Source organism: Agelaius tricolor, unplaced genomic scaffold (assembly GCF_023055355.1).
Source record: "Agelaius tricolor isolate 1412-34295 unplaced genomic scaffold, bAgeTri1.0.p SCAF_22, whole genome shotgun sequence".
NCBI lineage: Eukaryota > Metazoa > Chordata > Aves > Passeriformes > Icteridae > Agelaius > Agelaius tricolor.
Window position 1 is genome coordinate 9,013,075 of NW_027269282.1, and position 25,342 is coordinate 9,038,416.

At 45.1% G+C, this 25,342-nt stretch overlaps 1 protein-coding gene across 2 annotated transcripts in view; it reads left to right on the forward strand.

Moving 5' to 3' along the window:
• GRK5 (G protein-coupled receptor kinase 5) overlaps positions 1 to 25,342 on the forward strand; it is a 153,888-nt gene that overhangs the window by 120,375 nt on the left and 8,171 nt on the right. The window contains exons 5-14 of one of the 2 annotated variants that reach the window (XM_071445971.1): positions 422 to 522; positions 3,407 to 3,499; positions 5,632 to 5,695; positions 6,218 to 6,358; positions 7,439 to 7,629; positions 12,110 to 12,147; positions 12,970 to 13,059; positions 14,377 to 14,585; positions 22,573 to 22,710; positions 24,962 to 25,099. In XM_071445971.1, coding sequence (XP_071302072.1) covers positions 422 to 522; positions 3,407 to 3,499; positions 5,632 to 5,695; positions 6,218 to 6,358; positions 7,439 to 7,629; positions 12,110 to 12,147; positions 12,970 to 13,059; positions 14,377 to 14,585; positions 22,573 to 22,710; positions 24,962 to 25,099 — 1,203 coding nt within the window. Of the gene's footprint in view, positions 1 to 421; positions 523 to 3,402; positions 3,500 to 5,631; positions 5,696 to 6,217; positions 6,359 to 7,438; positions 7,630 to 12,109; positions 12,148 to 12,969; positions 13,060 to 14,376; positions 14,586 to 22,572; positions 22,711 to 24,961; positions 25,100 to 25,342 lie in introns of both variants that reach the window. The other variant, XM_071445972.1, reaches the window with a different exon arrangement.

A 25,342-nucleotide genomic window follows, 5' to 3' on the forward strand; every position in this document is an offset into this window, starting at 1 on the left:
AGATGGATTTTTCAGACAGCACAATGAATCACCCATGAAGTGAAAATACTGGGCAAATTCTCTTTTGTTTAATAGAATGGGCTGTACACAGCTCAGGCCAGCACATTTTTCATGGGATGCAAGGGAGCAGTTCAAAGAATTGGCAAGGAGTGGGTCCTGCATATTCATGAGGCTGGGCAAGGAGGTGAAAGCACCGGAGAAGGCAGAAAAGCAATGTGAGGATAGAGTGGAATGTGGAGCGAGTTGCCACGGTATCCTATTTTACTGCTCTTTGACGTAAAGCTCCTTTGCTTTTACACAACCGCTGGAATTGAATGGAAGCAGCTCGGGGGCATAAATAATGAATGTGCCTCTCACACGTTGGGAGAGCAGAACCTGCACCTCGCCGGGGATTTAATGTGCCCCTCTCTTCTCTCCCCAGTCTCCAGCCTATGTTCCCGAAGTCAGTCAAGAACTTATCCAGCAGACAGAGGAGAAACTGGAAAACAGCCCCTGCAAGGAGCTGTTCTCTCCCTGTACAAAGTAAGTATCACACGACACCCCGAGATGCCAGGGCTGCAGCCAGCAGCCCGTGAGGAATGCGGCAGGTAGGGACGCTCCAGCCTGAACCTGAGGCTCCCATCTTTGCTCACACTCCTCGAGGCAGAGCTGACAAGCGGTGAAGTCATTTCATCTGAACAAAAATGTAATAAATATTTCCATGCCATTATATACCGTGCACACAGGCACTCACTGTTTCAGGTATTTGACAGAGTGTTCCAGCCAAGTAAGCCAGCCGTGGATTTCATGCTGTGTGAAAAGAGCTACAATGATAATGTATCCAAAGAAAACATCTCTGTTTCAAAGTGAATAAAAATTAAGTGGCTATACAGTCCATTTAGACAGAGGAATGTGCAAACTTGCTCTGCATGGCTTTTCCAGAAAATCTTCACCAGGAGAACGGGGCTTTTTTAATGCTTTCTGTCTGCCCGTGGCGTTCAAACCAACGTGCATTATTTCCCCCTTTGTCTGGGAAAAGGCTTATCAGTTTCTGCAGCCATTTGTGCCATTATGTGCTAAAGCTCCAGGTATGCAATCTGCCTTTGCAAACCCTGCCCTGAGTGCATCCACACCAGTAGATCATAAACCAATAAAAATATGAAAAGGAGGGCTCGTGGCACGCAGGCCCGTGCGGTTTCTGGCTGAGCGCGGTTTGTTTTCCCTGGGTGATGTAATGGGGATTTGTAAAATCTGCTCCACTGTCATTCATTGTTTTGACTCATTTCATTGACCTTTTCTGGTTCCAGTTATTCTTTGAGTTGGTAGGAGCTGTGGGTTATTTCTGGCCTTCCCTTGTAGCACAGGCAGTTTCCCTGCATGGTGTCCTGTAGAGATGCTCTGTGACTCGCACCAGTTGTGGGTGCCAGTCCCAGTGACAAAGGCAGAGCTGTGCTCCACACAAACCCCCCTGGTGCCTGTTTCCAGCTCTCAAATGGGTTTGAAAGCTGACAGTTCCCTCTAAAATGCACTTTGTTGTTGCCAAAGAGGAGAACTAAAAAGCAAACAACTGCTGAAAGGCAGCTATTGTTCTTTTAAAATACGTGCAGCTTTTAATTAACTGAATGGAAAGGGCGAGCATTGGGCACCACTTAATGCAGGCTCCTTCCTTCATCCCAGCTGAAACCCAGGAACGAGCGAGGTTTGGGACCTTGTTAATAAATATGCTGATCATCTCACACAGACTAAAATGAGGTCAAAAGGAAGTTTTAAAAAATTGCTGTTGGTATTTACTGGTGCTGAATGATGTTAATTTTGGAAGGGTTCACAGTCAGACCAGGAAAGGGAGGCATACATGCAAATATGAAGCCTGCTGTCCTGGAGGAGCAGGGATGGGATGAGTTCCATTCACATCTTCATAGATAAAAATCAGTCTGCAAGAAAAGTGCATGCATGTAACTTCTGCTTTTAGCTTTAATATTTTGACTGTCTGCTCCTGCCCTCCTCCAACATAACCTAGAATTCTGATGCTGAATTTGGACATTTGTTAAAGTAAATTAAGGCTTTTTATTTCATTTTGTAATCTTTAATCCATTAAGGGAAACTCTTATGATCTGTGTCCAGTCAAAGCTAATGAAGACAGCAACAATTTGACTTGTGCATACTGAACATGTGCAATTACCTGCCTTCTCCAAATTGATGGTGCGAGAATTACAAAAAATAATAATATTGTAACAGCTGAGAAATTCCCAAAATACTAGCTCATGAACGGGGAGGAACTGAGCTGAGGAGTCACATTACTCATGGTGACTTGTTTGCTCAGAGAACTGCCCCAGGGTAAGACATGGACTATCCATCCCCAGACTAGAGCAGTCATTCAGAGAGGATTCCCTCCTTCCAGCAAGATCTGTAAATGTGTCTCTATGCCCTTAGACACAGACACAAATGTGTCTGTATACACCCAGACAGAAATGCTCATCTCTTTGGGCACTTTTCACCCAAACCCAACTTGTGTCCTGCCAATGCTGCCAGCAGAGGTGGATGCAGGAGCCCCAGTAAGCAAAGCAAGAACCAGCACCAGCAGTTGTTGAACAACCTGACCACCTTCATTTTAGACAACTCCCAGCTCCCAGCTCCCAGCTCAGCCCATGTTTTCTTAGTTCCAAGCCTTTGGCCTTTCTGATGGGATGCCTGATGCTCTCTGGCTGTTTGCTGCCTGCCACAAGCAACAGACTTTCTTCTCACATTTGCAGACTGACCTTTTTATTCCTTTATTCTTTCCATTATGCAAAAGGCGCCATCCACTGCGTGAGCCCCAAAATTCTTTTCATGGTCCAGAAGCAAATCCACATCCCATCAGACTTTTCTTTCTTCTGTTTTACTCTACAAAGCACATAGCTGTTAGGAAATCCCTTTGACTTTAGTCACATGTACTAATTCTTCTATATAGCAGGAATTGAAACTGATCTTTTTGCTCAAAATGATGCCTCAGATGGTCTCTCTTTGATAAAAATGGGCTTCAGCCAGAAATTTTCTATCCAGATGTAAACATCCCTCAAAGTTTAGGAGCTCAGTTCCTGAGGATGTTGTTTCAGTTTATTAACAGAAGCAAAGACATTCGCTGTGTGGTGGCTAACAACCTCTGTGAAAGTCCATTAAAGCCAGTGGGAGTTGCCCTGATAATTTTCAGCAACCATCACCAGTATTCAGCTTGTATGAGGCCTCCTGTTATGAAATACATCAAGTACATCACTTTGTTTCTATATTGAAAGAGTGAGCAAAATAGAGTGCAAAATAAAGTGCAAAATAAAGTAGAAATAACGTAATCCTACCGTAAAAGAACTCTGGACTTTTCTCCTCTTGTTTTATTTCTCTTTTGCTCAAAGTTCAGGATTATAAAATGCTTATATATCCTTTTCATCTGAGATAGATCTGTCCTTGACCACCTCAGTGGGGAACCATTCCAAGAGTACCTAAACAGCATGTACTTCGACAGGTTCCTCCAGTGGAAGTGGTTGGAAAGGTAAGTGTCACAACACTTTTTTTTTTAAATACAAATAAATAAAAATGTTTATTTTTACTTTCCGTGCAAAGTCTGTCGAATATCTGCTCAAAATCTGACAGTTGAGATAATGTTTGCTTCTACAGCTCAAGTGTTGGACCATTTAATGGGCTTAGGTACATTAAACATATTTGGTATGATTAATGTACATTCAGCAACTTCAGCTCTCTTTCTGTTTAGCTGCCCTCTGAATGTGGTGACTTTTTGTCTGGACCAGTTGCCACTGTTAAATTAAATCACTCTAAAGAGAGGGAAAATGTGGCGTACAGGTCCTCTCACTGTATTTATTGGCTGGACATTCCTGAGCCCATTTAATAACCAGGCAGCCTTGGTGGGCATTAATTTGCAAGGAAAGTGCCTTTCCCTTGTCAGGGGGTGCTGCAGCAGACGGTCACTGCTGGGTGACAGTGACCTTGGGCAGGGAGAAGCCCTGTTTTGCACAAATGGCATTAATTACGGCGGGTGAGCCAGGGCCGGATCCGTGAGCGCTGTGTGGCAGCAGGACGCCTCCAGATCAAAGGAGCTGTGCCAGTTCCTCTCCCTGGAAAGCTACAAAGCTGCTGCTCGGGAGGGGTGGGCACAGGGAAGAGCCATTTCATGCCAAGACATGCTCCACATGCCATCTTTACTGAGCCCAGCATTTACTCTTCCATTTCAATTAAAAAAACATTGAGTGATTCATCTCTAGCCAGGCTATTTCCTATCTGTTTTCACATTAGGGATAAGGAATTTTCTGCAATGCTTTGAGGATTTTTTTTTTCCATTCCCCCAACAAGTGTGACAAGCTATTGGATATGCCTGGCTTAAGAAGCTGGGAGAATTGTTTTTAGGATTAGCAAAGAGATGTTAGTAGCATGGAGTGATCAACAGCTCCAAAGGAGCAGTCACAGAGTCCATTTATTCCAGGGACATTGCTGAACATGTAGCTATCACTACTAATTGATGCTTTTAACCCCAAAAGCATTTGCAGCAGCCTCATGGAATACTGAAAATAACATCTTTTCCTCTTCTAGTTTTTTTACTGTCTGCATTCTATTCTTCCCCTAGTTTGGAAAACAATAAAGGGCATTAATAAAAGGATTCAGTTCAGCATTTATTCTTCATTGTCATCAACCTCATCATCCCTGTGGTGGGAACAGCCACGTTCCTGTGCTCCCTCTGCCGGCTGGCTGCCTGCCAGAGGGGAGCAAGGAGAGCAGGAATGTTCATATCCACTGCTGGGATCCCTGTAAAACCTTGGTGCTGGATACAAAATGGGATCTCGCTGAACCTGGAATTCTTCTTCTGTCGTGTTATAAAACTCTTACAGTAGCAAAGTAAAAGTTTGGTGTAGGGTTGGAGCTGTTCTGGTGGAGTAGATTTTGTGGGAAGCCTGGGAGGTTGTGTAGGGATCTTGTCAAGTGATGCCAAGGGAGCTCTCTGCCCTCAAGGACAGACTGATTTAACCTTAATTTTGCTCTTGATCCCTTCTTGCTCGTGATGCTCCCCCAGGAAGCAGGTAGTCCAGAGGGAATGGACTGGCTTGGATCTTGTCTTCCTGCTCTCCCAGCCTGCAAATGTCACACAAATCCTCCTGCTCCCAGGACAGTTTCTGCCTTTCATTCATATGAGTTTCATCTTTTGTTTAACACAACAGAAGTATTTTCTGGTGGTTTGAATTTTGGATCTCTTTTTCTCATCTTGCTGGCCAAGCAAAGCAATGTGTTAGCCCACCCTATATGTCACAGGAATTAATGGGAATCTTACTGGGGACCTCTTTGCTTAACAAAGGCCAAAGCTGTATAATGGAGATTCAGAACCCTCCTTGGTCCTAAGATGCTAGCAGAAATTATACTGATGACTCACTAATGTGTTATATTTTATTACAGCTTAATATGTTGGAATTGAAAAGTTCAAGCCATACATAGTATTGAAGTAATGTAATTATGTAATTATATATTATATTATATAATGTGATTACCTTGAAATAATGGGATTATATAATATTTATCTATTTTGCTTTTCAAAAGTATGCTCTGAAATAAATAAATCACAGAGAGTGCATTAAACATAGTGTGGTGGGGGGTTTATTTATTTATTTCCTTTTCTTCCAGGCAACCAGTAACAAAAAACACGTTTAGGCAGTACAGGGTACTGGGGAAAGGCGGCTTTGGGGAGGTGAGTGATTCTGAAATTTTATGTTAAGAGTGTTTCTTACTTTTTAGACACTGCAGGTACAGGAGCCTGATGTGACAGAGGCTGATTTACATTAATTGCTGACAGTTCTACTTAACCCCTCATGACACCGTAATCTCAAAAGGACACTTTGGAGAATTATTTTGTGTTCGGCTGTTGCATTCACGGTGGAATTGGGGTCACACCCTTATTTGTATTTTCCTGGTGTCTGGAGGTGGCAGCAGAGGCAGGGGAGGTGCAGACTGAGAGATTAAAATCTGCACAGACAAAAGGAGGTGGGAGAGGAAGCAGGCGGAGGAAAGTGAAATAATTAAACCAATATTCCGCAGCAGGTTTGGAAACAGTGGTTGATCCCCCAGCTGCCCCCGCCTAGGCCTGGCTCACTAAGCCTCTGTCTCTGGCCTTAAAAGGACTGATCCAGAGGAGATGGTGAGGAGTGAAGTGCAGCCCAGACACAGCTGGGTTTGCTTTGAATCACCCACAATTGTTGTGCTCCGTTTGCAGGTCTGCGCCTGCCAAGTGCGAGCCACGGGGAAGATGTACGCCTGCAAGAGGTTAGAGAAGAAGAGGATCAAGAAGAGGAAAGGAGAATCCATGGCACTCAATGAGAAGCAGATTTTAGAGAAAGTCAATAGTCAGTTTGTAGTGAGTATTGTTTGAGCTCTGTGGTTCCCTGCTCACCTGCTCTGGTTGAATCCAGTGCCTCCTCCATCTCCTGCTCCTGGAAAGGTGCCAGGAGCTGAATCCCTTTGCTTTGCACCTTAGCCCTGCTCTGGGTACCTTTGCAGAGTCTCATTTCAGTCTCTGGTCCGTGAGAATTGCAGCAGTCAAGGGGCCTGTGCCTGCCATGGGAGCATGATGTGTTTCACAGCCTTGGCTTGCATCAGGATGAGCTATTCCTATCCAGTGTGATCACCTGAATTCCCAGGGTCTGGGAGAGAGGTGCTTGGAGGAGACTGAAGGAGATTCAGCCCAAACAGATCAGATGAGACTGGCTTGCAGAAGCATCTAAGCAGTGAGGTGGAGCTGGTTGGCCTGATGCAGGGCTCTCCTGAGTCACACCAGCTCTTGTGCCTCCTTTAAAACTTGCCTTAGATTTAGAAAAAGATAAAAGGTGTTATCTCAGCATCTGTCATGTTCTGTATACTTATTTCAGGGAACACTGTGTATACAACAGATGCAAGGTGTTTGCTTACGTGTTTACTTGCCTGTGCCAGAGGATGGCACGTGTTTAAAAGTGATGGGTAGATTTTGGCTGGTCTGATTTTTCCTTGGGCACCCACCAGAGCCGCCAGGGATGATGCTGACCTTCACATCTCTGTGATGATCCCTTTGATCACCCCAGGACTGGGATATCTGAGCCTTCCAGGGAACTCACTGGGATGCAAAATGATGCATCAGGAGGTGTAGATTCCCTTGATTACTGAGATTTCTCATACATGGGAAAATATGCCTGGAATTAGTATTTTTGTCCAGCCTCTGAAACCATCTGAGCCTTGAGGGTTTCTGGTGGTAAATAGGCTGGATTCCACAAATTAATCTGTAGAATCCTAACATCTGATTTTTCCGTACTTTTAAAATATGTATTTGTCATTGTAAGAAAGCCCCTACCAAATTCAGTCAATGTATTTTTTTTTCATTTTCTGGAGAAAATCTTTAGTGAAGAGCTAGCTCTTCCTTCTTAGCATCCATCTGAACTGTTCACGACTGCAAATGTTTTTCTAGGTCAATTTAGCCTATGCCTATGAAACAAAGGACGCACTGTGTTTAGTTCTGACCATAATGAATGGAGGTGACCTGAAGTTTCATATCTACAACATGGGAAACCCAGGCTTCGAGGAGGAAAGAGCTTTGTTTTATGCAGCAGAGATTCTCTGTGGCTTGGAAGACCTTCACAGAGAAAATACTGTGTACAGGTAAGCACCCTCTAGAGTCTCAGGATGTCTTCTCTGGGTAGGAAAGAATTGTCTGCTTCCTCCCTTCTTATTGTGGTGCTGCACAGCTGAGATGCCCGGGTGCTTTGGCTGAAATTTTGCAGAGCCCTGTATAAATACAGCATGATACAATAATCATGGAAGGAAGCAGTTGCTTTCCTAAATACATCCTGTCTAAATTAGCCAGAACTAGCACAAAGCTCCCCAAACCCTACCTCAGTGTGCACTGGACGACAGAAGAAAATGATGGAAGTTCCTTTAAAGGGATTTCATTTAGGAATTGAGTTCCTAGTTGGGATGAAATGGAGGTCATTCCATCCAAGCCTCTATTTTAATTAGTTAGATTATTTTGCACGAGGGGCTGCAGCATGTCAGGTGTGGGAAAACTTCTGTTGCAGAGGGCTTGCAATCCCAAGAGGGTGTCTGAGACAGAGGGCATGGATTTCCACTGGTGTGAGTGTGATTAGCTGGATGGGATCATGGTGATCCTGGCGTGCCAGCCATGGAAGGGGGCCCATTCCCAGGCACACCACAGAGGCATCCTGCTGGCAGCATCCCACCATCCCTGGGTGCAGCCAGCGGGCACAGCGCTGCCCGGCGCCGCCGCTTCCAGGAGGGCAGATCCCAAGTTCTCAGCTTCCACTTTGGCTTCAAGCTCTACACAAGTGCTTTTCCAGGGCAGGCTGGATAAGCAAGCAGATTGCAGACAGAGTTCTTGTGACTCCATGAGGATTTATTTTTTTTAATCAACAGCCACTGTAGTTGTAAACAACGGTTCTTGTTTGTCTTCATCATCCCCGCTTGTGAAATCATCATTGCTGGCATTCACAGCAGAAGAGGGCCTGTAAATTGATGAAAGAACTTCCAAGGACAATGATTAATAGACAATAAGATGCTATTTTTAAAAGCCAAGCCACACTTTAAATCATTTTATATGCCTGGGTGTAATACATGTGATGCATGTGCTTGTATGCATAGAAATTGCAATATTTTTGTTCCTTGGGGATCTCTGAGAAACTGAAACTTGGTTGCCTTGCATCTTGCTAGCTGGCACACAGAGGGCAGACAGATAACATGCTGATTTAGTTGGTGCTCACCCAAGAAGGAAGTTTTTTCTTTCCCCAGGGAACAAAATGGTACTAAATGTCTAACGTCAATTGAAAAATCAAATCATAAGTGAAGCGTCTGGCTTCCTTTTCCCTTAGAAAACCTCCTACCACATTTTCAAACATTTTAGGAGGTAGTGTAGTGTTTCACAATCATATTTTATTGAAAAAAAAATGACTGGTGCATTCATAACATGGCTGGTAAAATGCCATACTAATTCCATTTTCTAATAGAACAAATCAGATCTGGCCGCATAAAATAGTGTGTGGCTCTGAGAGAAATGGCACCTACTTCCTTGAGCAGGAGTTTTCATGCTACTCTTAAAAGAGCTGCTACTTTACACCTCAGATGGCACATTCATTTTGGTGATGAATGGTACTACATCCTTGTAGGTGACATTTTCTAGCAGTATGTCAGGAGCGTCTGCAGAGACCCCTCATTTGTAACAGCGCAGCGTGTTGTGGGACCCGTGAGAAGTGCTATATAGGTCAATAAAAAATAGCAGCTAAATGCCACTGCCTTCTCAAGGCGAATAATTCATCACAAAACACTTCTTCTTCAGACTTAATTTCATTTTCTTTAAACAAAATGCTCCTGAGTAAATCACAGCTTTGGAAAATGCATCCCCATCTCCTGGGCCGCTGCTGACGCACGCTGCAGACGTGACCTGGGAGAACAACCAGGCTCAGAGTCAGATTTATCTCATTCAGAATTCCCTTGTCAAACATGGCACTTGTGCTACATCTCTCAACTGCAGCATGTTAGTAAAGGTCAATGGGTTGGTTGTTTGTGGAAAGCAAATGTAAAAAGCTGCTGGTTCTACTCAAATTATTTATGTATATATATAATTCATTTTTATTCATTTATATTTCATAATTTATATTATGTATTTATATTTTTATTTTATAATTTTTATATATATATATATATATATATATATATATATATATATATATATATATAAACTTTTTTGTTTATATAAATATTTTGTATGTATGTAATTTTTTTAAATTTATACCATAGCCATGCCTGGAAGCTCCAGTCAGCACCAAGCTCACATTGTCCCAGGCATTGCACAAATACATGGTAAAGCCTTGTCCAAAGTGATTAATTGAGTTGTTTAGGCTGTCCTGCACAGCCAAACAATTGCCTTTTGAGCATGGGCACAGTGCCAGCAGTTTATGTTTCAGTATGTTTGGGCAAGGCTAATTTACAAATGGGAAGCAGAGCCTTTGGGAAGTAGCTTTATGTGTCAGTGTGTCCAACAGGGAGTTTTATTTCTCCTGGACATTTCAGTCATAAACCCTTGGAAGTGCTGGCCATGCAAAGGAAGCCAGCCTTGATCTTGAGGAACCAGAAGCCTGAAAACAGGAATGACAGCTGATGCCTGGGAGGGGAGGAAAGCTTCCTCTAATTGCCCTGAATCACAGAGGACCCTAAGAACTGAACTGGTGTTCTCAGAGTCCTTGTGGAGTCTCCCATTTTCTTATTCAAAGACAACAATTTCCCAAGTTGCACATAAGATTCTTGTCACTGGCCCCCAGTTGCAGTTTTATGTGGGACTAATAACTGCTGAGCAGAAGATGAAGTAACTGATGAAGGCTGAGTTCTTCAAGGGAATGATTCTTACAGGATTCAGAACCTATTTTCAAAAATAAATAGATGATGCCCTTGACCATGCTGCTGCAGCATTGGAAACCTTCTGCTGGTTGGCAGGGAAAGCCCACAGTGGTATGTTAAACAAACTCACAGCTTCTCCTCAGTATTCAGCTGCCCTTCACATATTTCAGCATTGTTTGTTTGAAAAGCAGGCTTGTACCTCTGGGCACTGGGTGAGATTTATCTGGGAGGTCAGGAAGGTCTGAAGCAAGCAAGAAGAGGAGATTACTCACAGAGCTCTGTGTTCTTGCTTGAAATCATAAATAAAAACAAGGCAAGTTTCAAAATTCCAACTCTGGCATTGTCAAAACTATAAAATACCCCTCTTTATACACAGGAAAATTCATGATTACTGGAGTGGTGCAGCTGGAGAGGTGGGGTGGGTTCCTGCACAGGCTCTGTGCCCTGGCACAAGGATTTCTCTTGTGCATGCCCTCTCTTTGCTCTTTGCACAGAAATGCCTCTTGCTGGGCAGTTCCCAGACCCACGCTGGTTCACAGATGCAAGGAGGCCTTACAAAAAAGAAGAGGCTGAGCAGGGCTTGGATTTGCACCAGGCTAAGCACTGTCTTTAGATAAAAGCCAGGGCATGATGTGGTGAATTGAAGCAATGCTGTTCTCCCTGCCTCACCCAGCTGCTGGTGCCTCATTCAGGCTGAGACCAGCACAGCCCAGTCCTGGGGCACTGCTGGGACACTCCCTGCCCAGCGTGTCCAGCTCCTTCCTCTGACACCTCTGGTCCCATCTCTCGGGCTGGCTCCTTTCCCCTCTGCACGAGCAGGATGGGAAGGAGCCTGCCTGGCTCCCACCTCAGCAGCAGCTGCAGAGGAAAGGTTTGGAAAACAGCCTTGGGCAAGGAGGGGACAGCGTGGCTGGGCTGGGAAGCATCTCAAAGCAGCAGCTGGTGGAGGAGGTTTTGTGCAGACAAACTTTTCAGAAGAATGATCTGCCCAGGCTCTGCTAAATATATGAAAACTGAGATTATTTACTTCAGAAGTTTATACCTTGCCCAGATCTGGGGATTTTTTGTTTTCTTTTTTTCAGGAGCAGTGAAAGGCACATCTTTGACATCAGATTGACCACCTTGCCCATTTTCATGGCATTGCTCCAAACCACACAGGCACTAGGGTTTCACAAATGCTTGTAAGAATAATCTTAATCTGGGCACAGCATTCCCCCCTCTGCCCTGCATTTTCCAAACTCAACAAAATCATTGCACATGTGTGCAAGTGCATGGACACACATTCACATATTTAGTCTTACTCAGATGCCAGACATAGAAAATTAGAGCCCAGCAGATTGCTATTTCCTTTTTCATATGTAAATAAAGGATTTTAAAACCTATTTTTTAACATAAAATTTTATAACAGAAAATGTTAGAGAGATTTTACAACACACAGGACTATAGGGGTTCGTTTACAGGGCTTACAGGACTAGATGGATGAGTCCATTATAGGCTAGATTAGGAACTAAAAGCTTGGCTTAGTGAAAAATTGTAACTCCAGTTTGGAAAAAGACATATGGTTTCAGTCTATCTGTGAAGTGAGTTGTAAAAGGTTGTATAGGTTTCAGGAGTTCCTTGCTGTTTGAGTTGACACTCAATTGGTTTATTACAAGTAATAAATGCCCTCACACAGTTGTATGGTTATGTTATCAAAACCAGCTTCATACCCATAACTGCTATCTTTCATTTCCAGAGATCTGAAGCCAGAAAATATCCTGCTGGATGATTATGGTAAGTCTCGGAGCTTTACAGAGATGCTTTCACAGTAAAGTAGATTAAGTTAGTTTCAGGATATATATTGCACAAAGACAAATAATGCTCTGAAGTGATTAAGAGGCTCAGCATACACTGATATTCCTGTCCTGGGGTGGCTGAGCTGCTGGAGCTCTCTGCACAGATGGAGGGAAGCAGCCGTGCCCTCAGCAGGGGCTGTTCTCCAGAGCTCGGCATTGCTGGGGCTCTCTGCCTTCCCTCGCTGGTTTCCATCCTTGTTGCAAGGCTGGTGCAACACAAAGGGAGTTCTAATTTTTCTAATTTCTAAATCTGTGCTTCCCTCTCCATTTTTGAAAGTACTTTCACCCTCTGCTGAGCCAAGTCTGGTTTTATGCAAACCCAGGCACCCATTCGTTGCTGGAGGCAGCGATAATCGAATCTCGTGCTGACTTGCAGACCAGATGTGGCCTCCTCAGCTATCACAGAGTTACAGAATTGTGTCAGCCCATCCATCCTCTGTGATCAGTTCAAGATACTTCCCCACAGCATGCTTCTCACTGCCTTTTTTCATTGGTTTTAAAATACCTGATGCAATCCACTGCAGTCCACAGCCTTACTGTTAACATTTATTTCACTGTGTTGTAGGGCCCTTAATAATTCCTCTTTTCCAAATCAATGAAACTGCTCCAATTCAGTGATTCAGAACACTCTTTTCCTAAAATGTCTGAGCAGTAAATTGCAGGAGTAGTTTAACAATGACCACAATTGTGGGTTTTGGACTAATTTGGGTCAGGTTATCATATCTGCTTTGCGTTGTTTTGTTTCTTTTTTTCCTTCCAGGCCATATTAGAATATCTGATTTGGGTCTAGCTGTTAAAATCCCCGAGGGTGAATCAATCCGTGGAAGAGTAGGAACAGTAGGGTATATGGGTAAGTCTTCCACAGCTCATCTTTTTAAAAATTTACCAAGGTTACTTGAGTTTTAGAGATTTTTCTGCCAAGAAAGCTTAAGAAAAAGAATAAAAAATATTCACATTCAGCTGGGTCCAGTTTCATGCAGCAACTCCTACAGAAATCCTGATAGTGAAAATCGGAGGAGGGTGAAAGGCTGGACCTGTACAGCTCTCAGTGAGGCTGGTCTATAACCTTAAATCAGAAAAAAAAAATGGAAAGGGGAGACAGCAAGTGGGATTCTAGTGATTTTAGTGTAGATTTATCTTAGAAGGGTTATGTGCCAAAGTAAAGGTTTCTTTCTAGTTGCTGCTTTGTATAGGAGTTACAATGTATTTGCATGGTTATGATAAAATGGGTAAGTCACACCTATGGTCATCTTGACCAGGGTCACCTTGAGCTTTCCTCTATGTGCAGGGGAGGATCTACACAAAGGACAAGTAGAGATTTGTACATTGGTAAAAAAAAACCAGAAACTACACTCCCTTATTTAATTAGATCTGTTTTCTAAACTCAATGTAATTATTTTCATGCATTCTCTGGGTGGGCATATTTTCTTGGAGTAAAAATTGCTTATGCTTATTTGACTGAATAGAAACTAGCTGATGTGAGCCACTGTTACACCATATGGAGACTTTAATGAAAGCAAGCAAATCAGTTGTCATGTCTAAATTTTGTTATCTCAGTGTAAGTTTGCGTGCACACCAAGGCTCTGTGCTTGTGAGCACGTGGGGATGTGTGTTTGTACCCCTGCATGGAGGTGAGGGTGCCTGCAAGACAGTGACTCTCTGCCCAAAAGCATTGTCTGTGGTTGCAACACAAAATTAATGGATTGGAGTTTCTTTAAAGGGGAAAAAGAGGAGAAGCTATGAATTGACCAAAGAGACAGAATTTGCTTTTGAAGAAATGTCACGGCTGTTTACAGGACGTGTGTTTGCATTTCCTTTCTTCCCTAAGTGGAGAAATCTGGAGGAACTCTTGAAATTAGGTCTCTGCTTAATATTTAGACCCAACTTCTTTCGTGATTTTTTTTTTTAATTTTAATTGGACTGAGTTGGTAGAGAAGTCAGAAGACAGCATGCATGAGGCATGTAGCATGTAGAGAGAACACCATGGCATGTAGCATGCTGCATCTCCTGTAATGCCCTCAACTGCAGTCAGGAGGTATTTCTGTATTTTACCCACCATTCTCTGTGCATGTGTATTCAGTCACCAAAATGAAACTTCGAGGCATTTAAGTGCTCTGCCTGTGTAAATACCAAGCATTTCCACAAGGCATGTCACTCTCCTCCACAGCTCCAGAGGTGCTGAACAACCAGAGATACACACTCAGCCCTGACTACTGGGGGTTAGGCTGTCTCATTTATGAAATGATTGCTGGGCAATCGCCGTTCCGTGGAAGGAAAGAGAAGGTGAAGAGGGAAGAAGTGGACAGAAGAGTGCTGGAGACAGAGGAGGTGTACTCCCATAAGTTCTCTGAGGAGGCCAAGTCCATCTGTAAAATGGTAAGGGGCTGGAAGGCTCAGTGGGGCAGCTTCACTAACCAGCTGTGTCTGACATGGTCTGAGCAGTAACAGGGGGCCATGGAGGGGCTGCAGAAACAAGGACTAACCAAGCTCATCTGTGGATGGGATGACTGCACTCTCTATTCATTCAAACTCTGTTTGTTTGGGCTTGTTTCTCCGTGAGATTCATCACGGTCATCCCGAGCCCTCGCCAAAGTTTTATGGCCGAGGGAGCGGTATCTATTCTCATGAGACTTTGAATGTTAGTTTGCAGTCAAGAATGCATCTCTGTCTTTTATAAACTTGTAGAAAAAAAGAAAAAGGACTCGATGATGCAGGAATCTGATTGTCTCCTGCAAGGAACTGCAAACCCCACGCTTCCATTGTCTTTGGTGAGAGCTGGGGGTAAGCAGGACAAAGATTATGCAATGAAATTATTGTGACACTCAAATGTTGTCCCAGCCCATCTCACTAACTTTGTTAGCAGCTTTTCCCCTGGGGTGTCAGGGTATCCAGCTTTTCTTAATACTGTGGAGCTGTTCTTCAAAATGTTTTCTCACTCCTTCAGCTGGGAGTCATTTTCGTAGCACAATAGCCATGTGTGACAATGGAAATCCTCAATCCCTCTGAGAAATCTCAAAGCTGCGTCTGAATTCATCAATGTCTTATTGACATCCATCTTTAGAAGGCTGAATTGTAATTTGGAAAAGGATGTGGCCTTTTTCTGGGTGTTGTTTGCTAAGGAGTGAAGTCTCCTTTGGAGACAATGACCTATCTGTGTTTGCTGGTGGAGGGAGAACGGAGGGGAGGAAAGGTCAACAAATAGGTAGGGAGGGTTTCACCAATGTCTTGTGCAACAGGCGAGCAAAGAGCAGATCCACAACACCCTGGTTGGCTGGCTGCATGAAGAGACACTGAAGTCTCCTTGCAAAATAATAATGGTAGCACTGCCAAGAGTCATGCCTGGAAGTCATTAACTCACAGTTCACCGAGTCACTCCTGAGTCCTCGGGGTGGTATTTAACTGACATCACTCTTGAGAGGTGCTCTGGGCCCTTCACTGCCCTTAAGTGGTGATGCAGAGCCCCCAGTGAAGCTGGCATGGGAGGAGTGGGGCAGCCATGGGCTCTCACAGACCATCCCATGTTCCCCAGCTGGCTGCCCTCTCTCCTCAGGCAGCATCTCAGCCCTCACCTGGTGAGCAGCAGAGTCTGCTGGAGTGGCAGGGAATTTGTGTGTGTGTCCTGCTGTTACTCTGAAATGGAGATGTGAGGCAAACATTTTACCTTGCTGCTTGAGGCACAGAATCAGGATAGTTTGGGTTGAAAGGGACCTTTAAAGATCACATTGTCCAACCCCCCTTTTCTGGCTGGCATACCTGTAGAACCCCTCTTGTTACTCTATTTCCCTTGCATAACAGAATGAACATACACTTTGAAAATAACCATGAGAACTTAAAGCTGAGAAGAATTAAATGTAGCATTGATGGGATAGTGCTGTAGATATCCTACCACACTCCCAGGGCAGCAGACAGGCATGACACTGTAGTGGTCATTTTCATCTTCCAGCCCTGGAGACTCTGGTTTCAGAGAGTCGGGACCTCAGGAGATCATCTAGCTCTTTCTCTTGCCTCAGGGAGGCTTGGACTTTATATAAATTATTCCTGAAATCTTGATCACTACTGCTTGCCTGTCCAATCATGTGGCATGTTTATTGAGGTGGTTTGTGCAAACTATTGATAGATCAAAAGATAAGCTTTCCTTGTCTGAGCATTAGAATCTTGAGGCAGGAAGAGTCTGAGTCCTGATACTGACTGTGATGGCCTTTGTGGTTTCCCACTCAAAAGTAATTTATTTTATCAAGTGATGTTTTTTATTTTTAAATCCATCATTCAAACATATTTTCTCCATTTCTTTTTGCTTTTTATGTTGAACTTTGTTGCTTTCCATCAGCATCTTAACAAGGAAACAAAAGAGTCATAAAGTACCCATCATGTCTGCAAAATTAAGCAAAAAGTTGCAAGACATAAATGAAACTTGAGCCTTCTTGAAGATCCATCACAAAAGGCTTTCCCATGGTGGACTCTTCAGGGCAGGAGTGAGGAAATGTTTCCCACCATGTTGCCCAGCCTTCTCTTCAGAGCTTACTTCATGAGCTAATAGCATCACCACCAGGAAATACATTGTCCTTGTTCTTTACTCATAGGAAAACCCTCTGGTGTCACCCCACGTCAGCCTTCCCCTCCTGGATGTTTGTGCCCTTTTGCATTTTTGCAGGCACATATCATAGCTCCCATTAATCATCATCCATCCCATATTTCCATGTTTCATTTTGTAAGTTATTTCCCATAAATCAGACCTCATTTTGGACTGAAACAAAGATGAATAACAAATAATTAGGAACAGGGGCAGCTGGCTTTCTGGGAAGCTCCCCAACCCATAGTTCCCATATAACATAGCTGCTCCTGGTGTGTTTTTTCTGTGAAAAAAATCCAGTCTTTCTAGGAAATGCTCCGTGTTTGTTGTGGTTATGCCTCATACTCCATGATGTTCATGCCTGTTTTCCCTGACAAGTGCAGTCATGCATCCAGAGATGTGACTTGAAGCGCATTCAAGTCAGCAGTGTTGGATGGGCCCTCATTGCTGTGCTCCTGTCACTCTGTCAGTGCCCTGCTTGTCTGCATTTCCCACAGACTTGGCCTCCCTGGTGCCCTTTATCCCTGCAGCCCCCATTTTACCCTGCACAAGGGGTCTCTGGTGGGATGGTGTAAAGGAGACAGAGCCAAACTCTTGGTTTGGTGTCTGTAACAGGACAGGAAGCAAGGGAAACAAACTGAGGCACAGGAGCTGTTCTGCTCCCTCTGAACCTTAGGACACATTTTTCCATGGTGAGGGTAGCCAAAAGTGGAACAGGTTGCCCAGAGAGGATGTGCAGTCTCCACACCTGGAGATATCCAAAGCCCAACCAGACAACATCTGGAACAACCTGCTCCAGGAACCTCTGCTTTGAATTAGGACAGGGACTAGAGGGTTTGGACTAGACCATGTCCAGATGTGGCTTCCAGCCTCAGCTGTTCCATGTTTCTGATCTCCATTCCCTTTTCAAAGTGCCACCTCAACCAGCTAAAAGATAACAGGTTCTGTTTTCCTTAAAAGCAATTTTTTCCTCACTTACCATCAGGAGCTCTGTCATACAGCTACTCCTGGCTGCTGCCATCCCTCCTTTCTGCTTTCATCCCAAGGAAACCAGCATTATGACACCTTAAAGTTTAGCAGTGCCCAAGAATAACTGCTCTTTCATCTCTCTGCTCTCATTTAGTAATTGACCACAGTATTGCTTTTCTGTTCTCTAAATATTGCTTAAAATAATATGTTTACTTCAGTGTCAGGACTGAACTTTAGCTAGGTGATTCCTCAAACTGCTTGATCTGCTGGGTCAATGGGAATGGTTTTAGCATTCCCCTTGTCTCCTTTCATGAGTGGCAATTTTTTTGTTTTCCTTGCTCCTATAATTTTAGGACCGACATCTTAGAACTTGGAATTATTTATTACATGGTATGGTCTGGAGATGAACTGACTGATCACATGAAGATAAAACAGTGCTTTGGGGACTTTTGGCTTTTTTAGCAGTCTTCACAACAGTTGTTTCTTCTTGTAAAGGAATCAAAACAAAGTAATGGAAAAAAAGTCTCAGACATTGCAGAGTTTGAATCCCCAGTGGGGATCAAATGAGTGACATGAAAGTATCAGAGAGCTCTTTGTATCAAGATCTTGACGGAACTTTACTGCTGCTACTCAAAACTCTCTTTGAAAGTCCTCTTCTAGTCATGCTCTGCCCATGAACTCTGGAGACTAAACCCTAAATGTCCAGTGGAGCCTTTTTTACCAGAACTCACAGCTCTGCTGTTTGCCATTAACTTCATCCATGGTTGGGTGGCCCAGGCCATCTCCAGATTTGAAACTGTGAATTATCTGCAGGCCCTAATGTAGAATTACATTTCAATTACATTTGACAGGGTCCCTTGCACTGCTGTCCCAGGAGGGCTTGTCATCAGCCTGATGGAGTTGCTTTTGTTCTGCTCCCTATTCATATTAAACAAACCCTTTGAAGCTGAATTAAACAAAAGTGTAGAGATGACTTATAACATACTGTTGTTATCTCCATTTTCTTTTCCATGTCAGATTCCCAAATGGGATGCTTATTTCAGGCTCTTGCACAGGTTTACTATTGCAGAAAGCTTCTGGGGCTGCAGGAAATGGTGAAAGATAATAATCCCTTGGTGAAAGGAAGGATTCTCCCTTCTGGAAAATATTCTAGTCCATGCTATGTCGTGATATCCACAACAGAAGCCAGGAAGAATGTCTGGTTTCACCTGTTGCCATTTCTAGAGCTGGCTGCATCTACAGCTTTTCAAGTTCCATTGATTTCTAGCATTTTTCTCCATTGTGACTCTCCTGGGACTCTCAGGAGACTGCAGCAGGGTTTTGCAGGAGAATCCTCTCCTCTCCCTGTTCTTTCAGTCCCAGCCTATTCCCAGTGGCCTGTTCCCTTTTGTGTCTTTCAGCCAGCAGTGGCCAGCCACCCACAACCAACTGCATTCATGCTCCAGAAACTTCCTTCTTGCATGTGAAGTTACTGAATACTCCCTTGTTTGTCATGGAGGAACCCAGGAATCCCCAGGCAGCTTTTTCTGTCCTCAGCTACCCTTTTCTCTGACCGCACACTCCAAACATCCTACAGCCTGACAAGGGCAAATTCACAGATCAGCCTGGTCTCCCCACTAAGCCCAGAATCCAGACTGCAGAGATGGGAAATAACCCCCTTTTCATCCCTTCAGAGCTGACTTGAGGGCAGAGACTGCAGAGGTCTCCTGTATCATCTCCAGGAAGGTCCAAATCTATCCCTTCCTACCACCACTTGCTCCTCAGCTGTTCCTCAAATGTCCAAGGTATCCTTTCCAAAAGTATACCAGAGCCATGGGTACTAAAAATGGCCTTTCTGCTTTCATATTCTTCTTTACAACTGTCAGGAAAGCCCTACTGACTCGAGAATAAAAGACTAAAATAATTTTTGATTTCTTTGCCCAACCGGAATAGAGTAAACCTGATTCCGACTGGAAATTCCAAAGCAATCATCTTCAACAGGCAAGAGCATAAAACTGTTGAGATTTTAAAAAACCCAAGAACTAAAACAACCCAAAAACAACCCAAAAAAAAACTCCTCACAACAAAAATCCTAGTCTCAGGACCATGAGAACTCAAACTCTAATGCAATTATTTGAAAGCAAAGCATCCCTCTTTCCTTCTAGCAGGGAAAGCAAAGTCCAGAGAAGTGCTCTGTGACAGATCTTTTGCAGTGAGTCAGATGGATGTGGTACAGTATCTTGTGAATCTCCCTGCTCAGGGAATGGCAAGGCATACAGATGTTTCCTCAAGTCTTTTCACATTTATGGATCAGCCAGTTGTGATCTGTCAGCCCAGATGTCACCAGCTTGGCAGCATCAGAGGCAAAGTGTGGGGAAGAAAGGGCTGTTGCTATTTGGAAGCTGAACATTGCTACTGTGGCCAGCAGCAGTGGCTTTAAAGCCATTCCTCTGACCATTCAGCCTCCTGCTATTGCTGCTGCTGGGGCAGAAAGACCTGAACAGAAAACTCTTAAGTCTACAAGCCCCTTCACCACCATTTCTGGCTTGGCTGCTGCCTCTGCACCATGGGGCACACGGATTGCCAAAGCCATTTGCCATCTCAGGCTGGAATTGAGGCCCCCAGCAGCACAGAAACAGAACTGAGGTGCCTGTTGGAAGAAAACCACCGATGCCCAGGTGGTAAAAATGCCCAGTGGTAGCAAAGCCTGAAGAGCTGTGACACTGTAAACCCCTGATAAGGACAAGAAACCCCAGCTCCAGCCAGGCACCAGAGGAAAGAGCACAACATGACATTAGCAACAATTAATTTCCACGTTCCCTGTTGGTGAGATGAGGCAGCTGAGCTGGGCTGCTGCCTCAGTGGCTGAAGCAGAAGGTGCTGAGGCACACAAACCCTGATCTGGGCACACAGACCCTGAGCTGGGCACATAGACCCTGAGCTGGGCACACAAATCTGGGCACACAAACCCTGAGCTGGGCACACAGACCCTGAGCTGGGCACACAAACCCTGAGCTGGGCACACAAATCTGGGCACACAAACCCTGAGCTGGGCACACAGACCCTGAGCTGGGCACACAAACCCTGAGCTGGGCACACAAATCTGGGCACACAAACCCTGAGCTGGGCACACAGACCCTGAGCTGGGCACATAGACCCTGAGCTGGGCACACAAATCCCGAGCTGGGAACACAAGCCCTGAGCTGGGCACACAAATCCCAAGCTGGGCACACAAATCCCGAGCTGGGCACACGATCAGCATCCCCAGGCAGCCTTACCCCAGCGTGGAACCCGCCTGGCTCCCGCTCCTGCTCCTGCAGGGATGCACCCGAGAGCTCGGGACTCCTCCCCAGCCTTTCCAAAGGTGTTTGCATCCCATCAATTGCAGCTGGGACGGGCCCGGGGATCTCCCGGGGGTGCTCCCGGTGCCTGCCCGGGCTCAGAGCCCAACCCAGCCCCTGCCCCTGCCCCGCCTGCAGCCGAGCCCCGGTGGATTTTGATGATGCTTTCGGTGCCATCACCGAGCACAGCCCACCCGGGCAGGGCTGAGCGCTGCTTCTGGCCCGGCTGCGGGCCAATAAAGCCGGGGCCAGCGGCGGAGGAGCGGCGGCAGCGCTCCCATGCCCCGGAGCAGCCCCGTCCCCGGGCAGCGCTCCCTCCGCTGCCCTTTCCTCTGCTGCCTCCCGGCGGCACCTCCCGAGCGCTCAGCATCACCCAGGGAACCGCAGGAAGGTTTGTCTCGGAGGGATCCTCAACGCTGTCCAGTCTAACCCTCTGCCACGGGCAGGGACGCCTCCCACTGTCCCAGGTTGCTCCAAGCCCTGTCCAAGCCCCAGGGTCCAACCTGGAGCTGGGCACTTCCAGGGATCCAGGGCAGCCACAGCTTCTCTGGGCAACCTGTGCTAGGACCTCATTACCCTCAGGGAAGAATTTCTTCCTAATATCCTATCTAAACCTGCCGTCCTTCATTTAGAGCCATTCCCCCTTGTCTATTTGTGACATGCCTCTATCCAAGGTTCCTCTCCAGCTCTCTTGCACTGGAAGGTGCTGTTGAGTCTCCCCTGTTGAATCTCCCGTGTAAATATCACGGTGTTTCTGCTCATGGGCTTGCTCATGATAGTGCAAAGATGCTGAGTTCACTTGGTGGGCATTGCTCCTGCATGGGTACCCAGGAAACAGGCAGGACTTGCTGTAGCAGGTGGAGGCTGTGCACTGCCCTTCTGTGAAAACAAACAAGGCAGAACTGAGGATAATTACTGGGCACTGGCTCCATGCATGGGAACCCCCTTGAGTTCAGCAGGGATAAGCCCATGAGTGTAAAGGGTTGGTTCAATGTGTCATGTGATGCTCTGGAATGTAGTGCAATGGGTGAGGGAAATAAAATTTGGTATTTTTGATTTTTCCTAAGCACCTGTTCTTTTGAGGGAAAAATAGTCTTACAAATGTAAAAAAAAAAGGCAAAACAAAAAGAACTGAGACAAAGCACATGGAACTTATGAATGTGCATCTTTATATGTAAGTAACATATAAGAAAGTAACATCTTTATATGTTACTAGGGTATGTCAGATCTCCTCTTGAAAGTGTTCACCGAAAGCAGACAAAAGAAATGGTCTCTATTTTGACTGTAAACACTTTACAGCAGGTGATTTTCTGAGGATTTCACCAGCATGTAGAACAGTGCAACCCTAATCCATTTAACTTCAGCTTTTAAGCAACAGCAGTTGCAACTCCCCTCCGTACATCCCTATGGGCACATTCAAAAACAAGTGGAGATAAAAATATCTTGGTAGAGCTTTGCTTTTTCTGACAGCCTCACCATTCCTGTTGGCACTCCTCTGTTTCAGCTCCTCACCAAAGACGTGAAGCAGCGGCTGGGATGTCAGGGGGAAGGGGCAGCAGAGGTGAAGAGACACCCCTTTTTCAAGAGCATGAATTTCAAGCGGTTAGAAGCAGGAATGCTGGACCCTCCCTTCGTGCCCGATGTAAGTACCATTGCAAGAATCCCCAGTGGCCTCTTTTAAGAGGTTTGTTTCTAAAATAGCCTCTCTCTCTCAGGGCTGTCATCACTCTCTGCACGGGGAGCTGCCCCAGGAAGGTGTGATGAGTGGTGGGGCTGGAGTGGGGAGGCTGGGAGGAAGAGGAGAGAAGGTTCTGTTGGCATGTGGATGTAATCTGGGGCTTGATCCATTCCCACTCCTTTTACCGCAGCATTCCTGTACGGCACTGGAGGCACTGGAACCTTTATCCATGGCATTACTGTGAAAATAAGTGTGCTCAGAACCAGGTGGTGCTTGGGACAATCAGCAGTGAAAGCCAAATGTGTGCATGCAGGTTTATAGAGGTGAAACCAGAAACACAAAGTCCAGGGCTCTGTGGATTATCACGAGAACAGTCGTTTGCTACAGAGAGTCTGAGCCAGGCTGAGCATCAAGTGTCACCTCAAGCAGAGAAGGTGACTTGGACCTTAGAGAGCATTTGGAGCTTTTTGGGGTACAGAACCCAACACTGAGTCCTTGCTCAGATTTACACACCAGGCTCACACATACTGAAAGGCTTTGTTGCACTGGCAACAACAAAACTTTTTCCACCCTTTTGTGGTATCGGTTTCTAGCCCAGTGCGCAGAGTTATCTGATTATTTCCCTCCTGCAGGGCTCTCTTTCTGGCTGGAGCTTCTATCCTTAAAGTCCCCATATGGTTCTAAGTAAACACTGCCATTTTAACGTATTAAAGAAAGTAACATCTTGGCAGCTCCCATTCCCCTTGCTGCAGGCTCAACCAAACCAAAGTGGTTTGAACGCTACAAAAGTTTACTTTAGTTGCTCTGGTTTTGCTTTACATTTTACTATGCAGCCTAGTTATTCCTGCCAATTAGCCCGTGGTGTTACGACCTGCTTTAGTGGGGAGAAATAGGAGACAAGCTACTATTTCTTTCTGATGTAGAAAATTATAAAATTCTGGGCTCAAATTTGGGATCCGCCAGAGTGCATAAAAACTGTGGCACGTAAGGCCTAGAAGGCACCTCTTAGAGCCATATTTGCAAAAGCAAAGGCACATAAATTTTTATGGATCTTTATTGGGAGCTCAAGAGCTGCCCCTAATTTAATTTATTTGGCACTTCATCCGTAGATCTCCCAGTCTTTACTGAAGTCAGCTGAATCACCCAAAGCTAAACAGCCAATGGCAGAAGTTGTTTTCCAAACCATGTCTCTCCATCCTCTTCTACAAAAATTGGATTGCAGCTGTCAGGAATGCAGAGGGATGCAGCCTTCAGCAAACAGGACTTCTGTCAGGAATTAGGTCAATTTGTTTGGTCACAGTGCTCAGATCCAGATCAATAACGTTGGACCCCTGGCTGTGCAGTCCTGGAACCAGGGACAGACAGCAGGATTCCACATGGGCTGGGGTTCAGGCTGGTCCCACAGGCCACCCCTCAGTTATCCCTGCACGGCAAAGGGTGGCTGTGCTGGTGGTGGCAGATCTCTGGGCACACACACTGCCTGTGACAGGCAGCCACTGATGGCTCTTCCTGCTCCCTGGGGCTGGCTGCTGGAGGACGAGCTGGGAGTTCCATCACTGCAGAGAGTTTTGTCTCTGTCATCCCAGAAAACTGCATAGTTCAAAAAGGCAAAGCCATTTGACTGTTCCTTTGAAGAAATGCAGCCAAGTTAAAAGAGTTAATAGAGGTAATTCTGGGCAGCTTCCAGCAGCTGAGCTATTAATAAAAACAATGGAAAAATGCCAAACCTCCTCTGTTTTCTTTAGCAATTAGGATACATTCCTTTAAACTTCCAAGCTGCAAACTCCACAGCTATCTGGGCAGGAGGGCACTTCTATCTGAGGCCTCTTTCCAGGGCTCTCTCCAGTGTGCCACTGGTAAACATTCTGGTTTTCTGTTGTTCCCTCTCTAAAGGAAAAGACTGCTGAAGGGTTCAATTTTTCTTTTCTGGCTCTTTCTGTCCTTCTCCCCTCACCTCTTAACCAGATGGTACATGGATGACTAAAACCCACTTTGACTGATGCTTTGAGGACTTTGGAATAGGAAGCTTAATGTGCTTAAAGTGAAGTCAGCCTTTGATGATAAACATGCAGGCAGAGCAAGCCTGGAGAAGGAGGATGCAGACACACACTTGTTAGACATTCTCACTTGACTGAATCTGTGAATGAAAGCACATGGTCCGACTCAGAAATATTTTTCCTCTTGTCATTTCTCCTTTTTTTTCCTGCTGACATAGCCCAGAGCAGTGTACTGCAAGGATGTGTTAGACATTGAGCAGTTCTCCACAGTGAAAGGAGTTAACCTGGACCAAACAGATGACGATTTCTATTCCAAGTTTTCCACAGGATCAGTGTCTATTCCATGGCAAAATGAGGTAAGGATGTATCATAGCAAAATTACTGCAATAAACCCCGTAACACAGACAATTTAAGAGGAGCTCTATGTTCCAGTAATATATAGCTACTGGACAACTTGCCAGACTCTAATGCTTTCATGAGTTACAAATGGCCTCTTTCAAGGTCTGTAATGCACCACAGATGTCAGGTTCAGGTGACTGTATCTGTTGGCTCTGTGTGTTTGTGTGAATTGGCGAGGATCCTACTGTACTTCCTCCTCC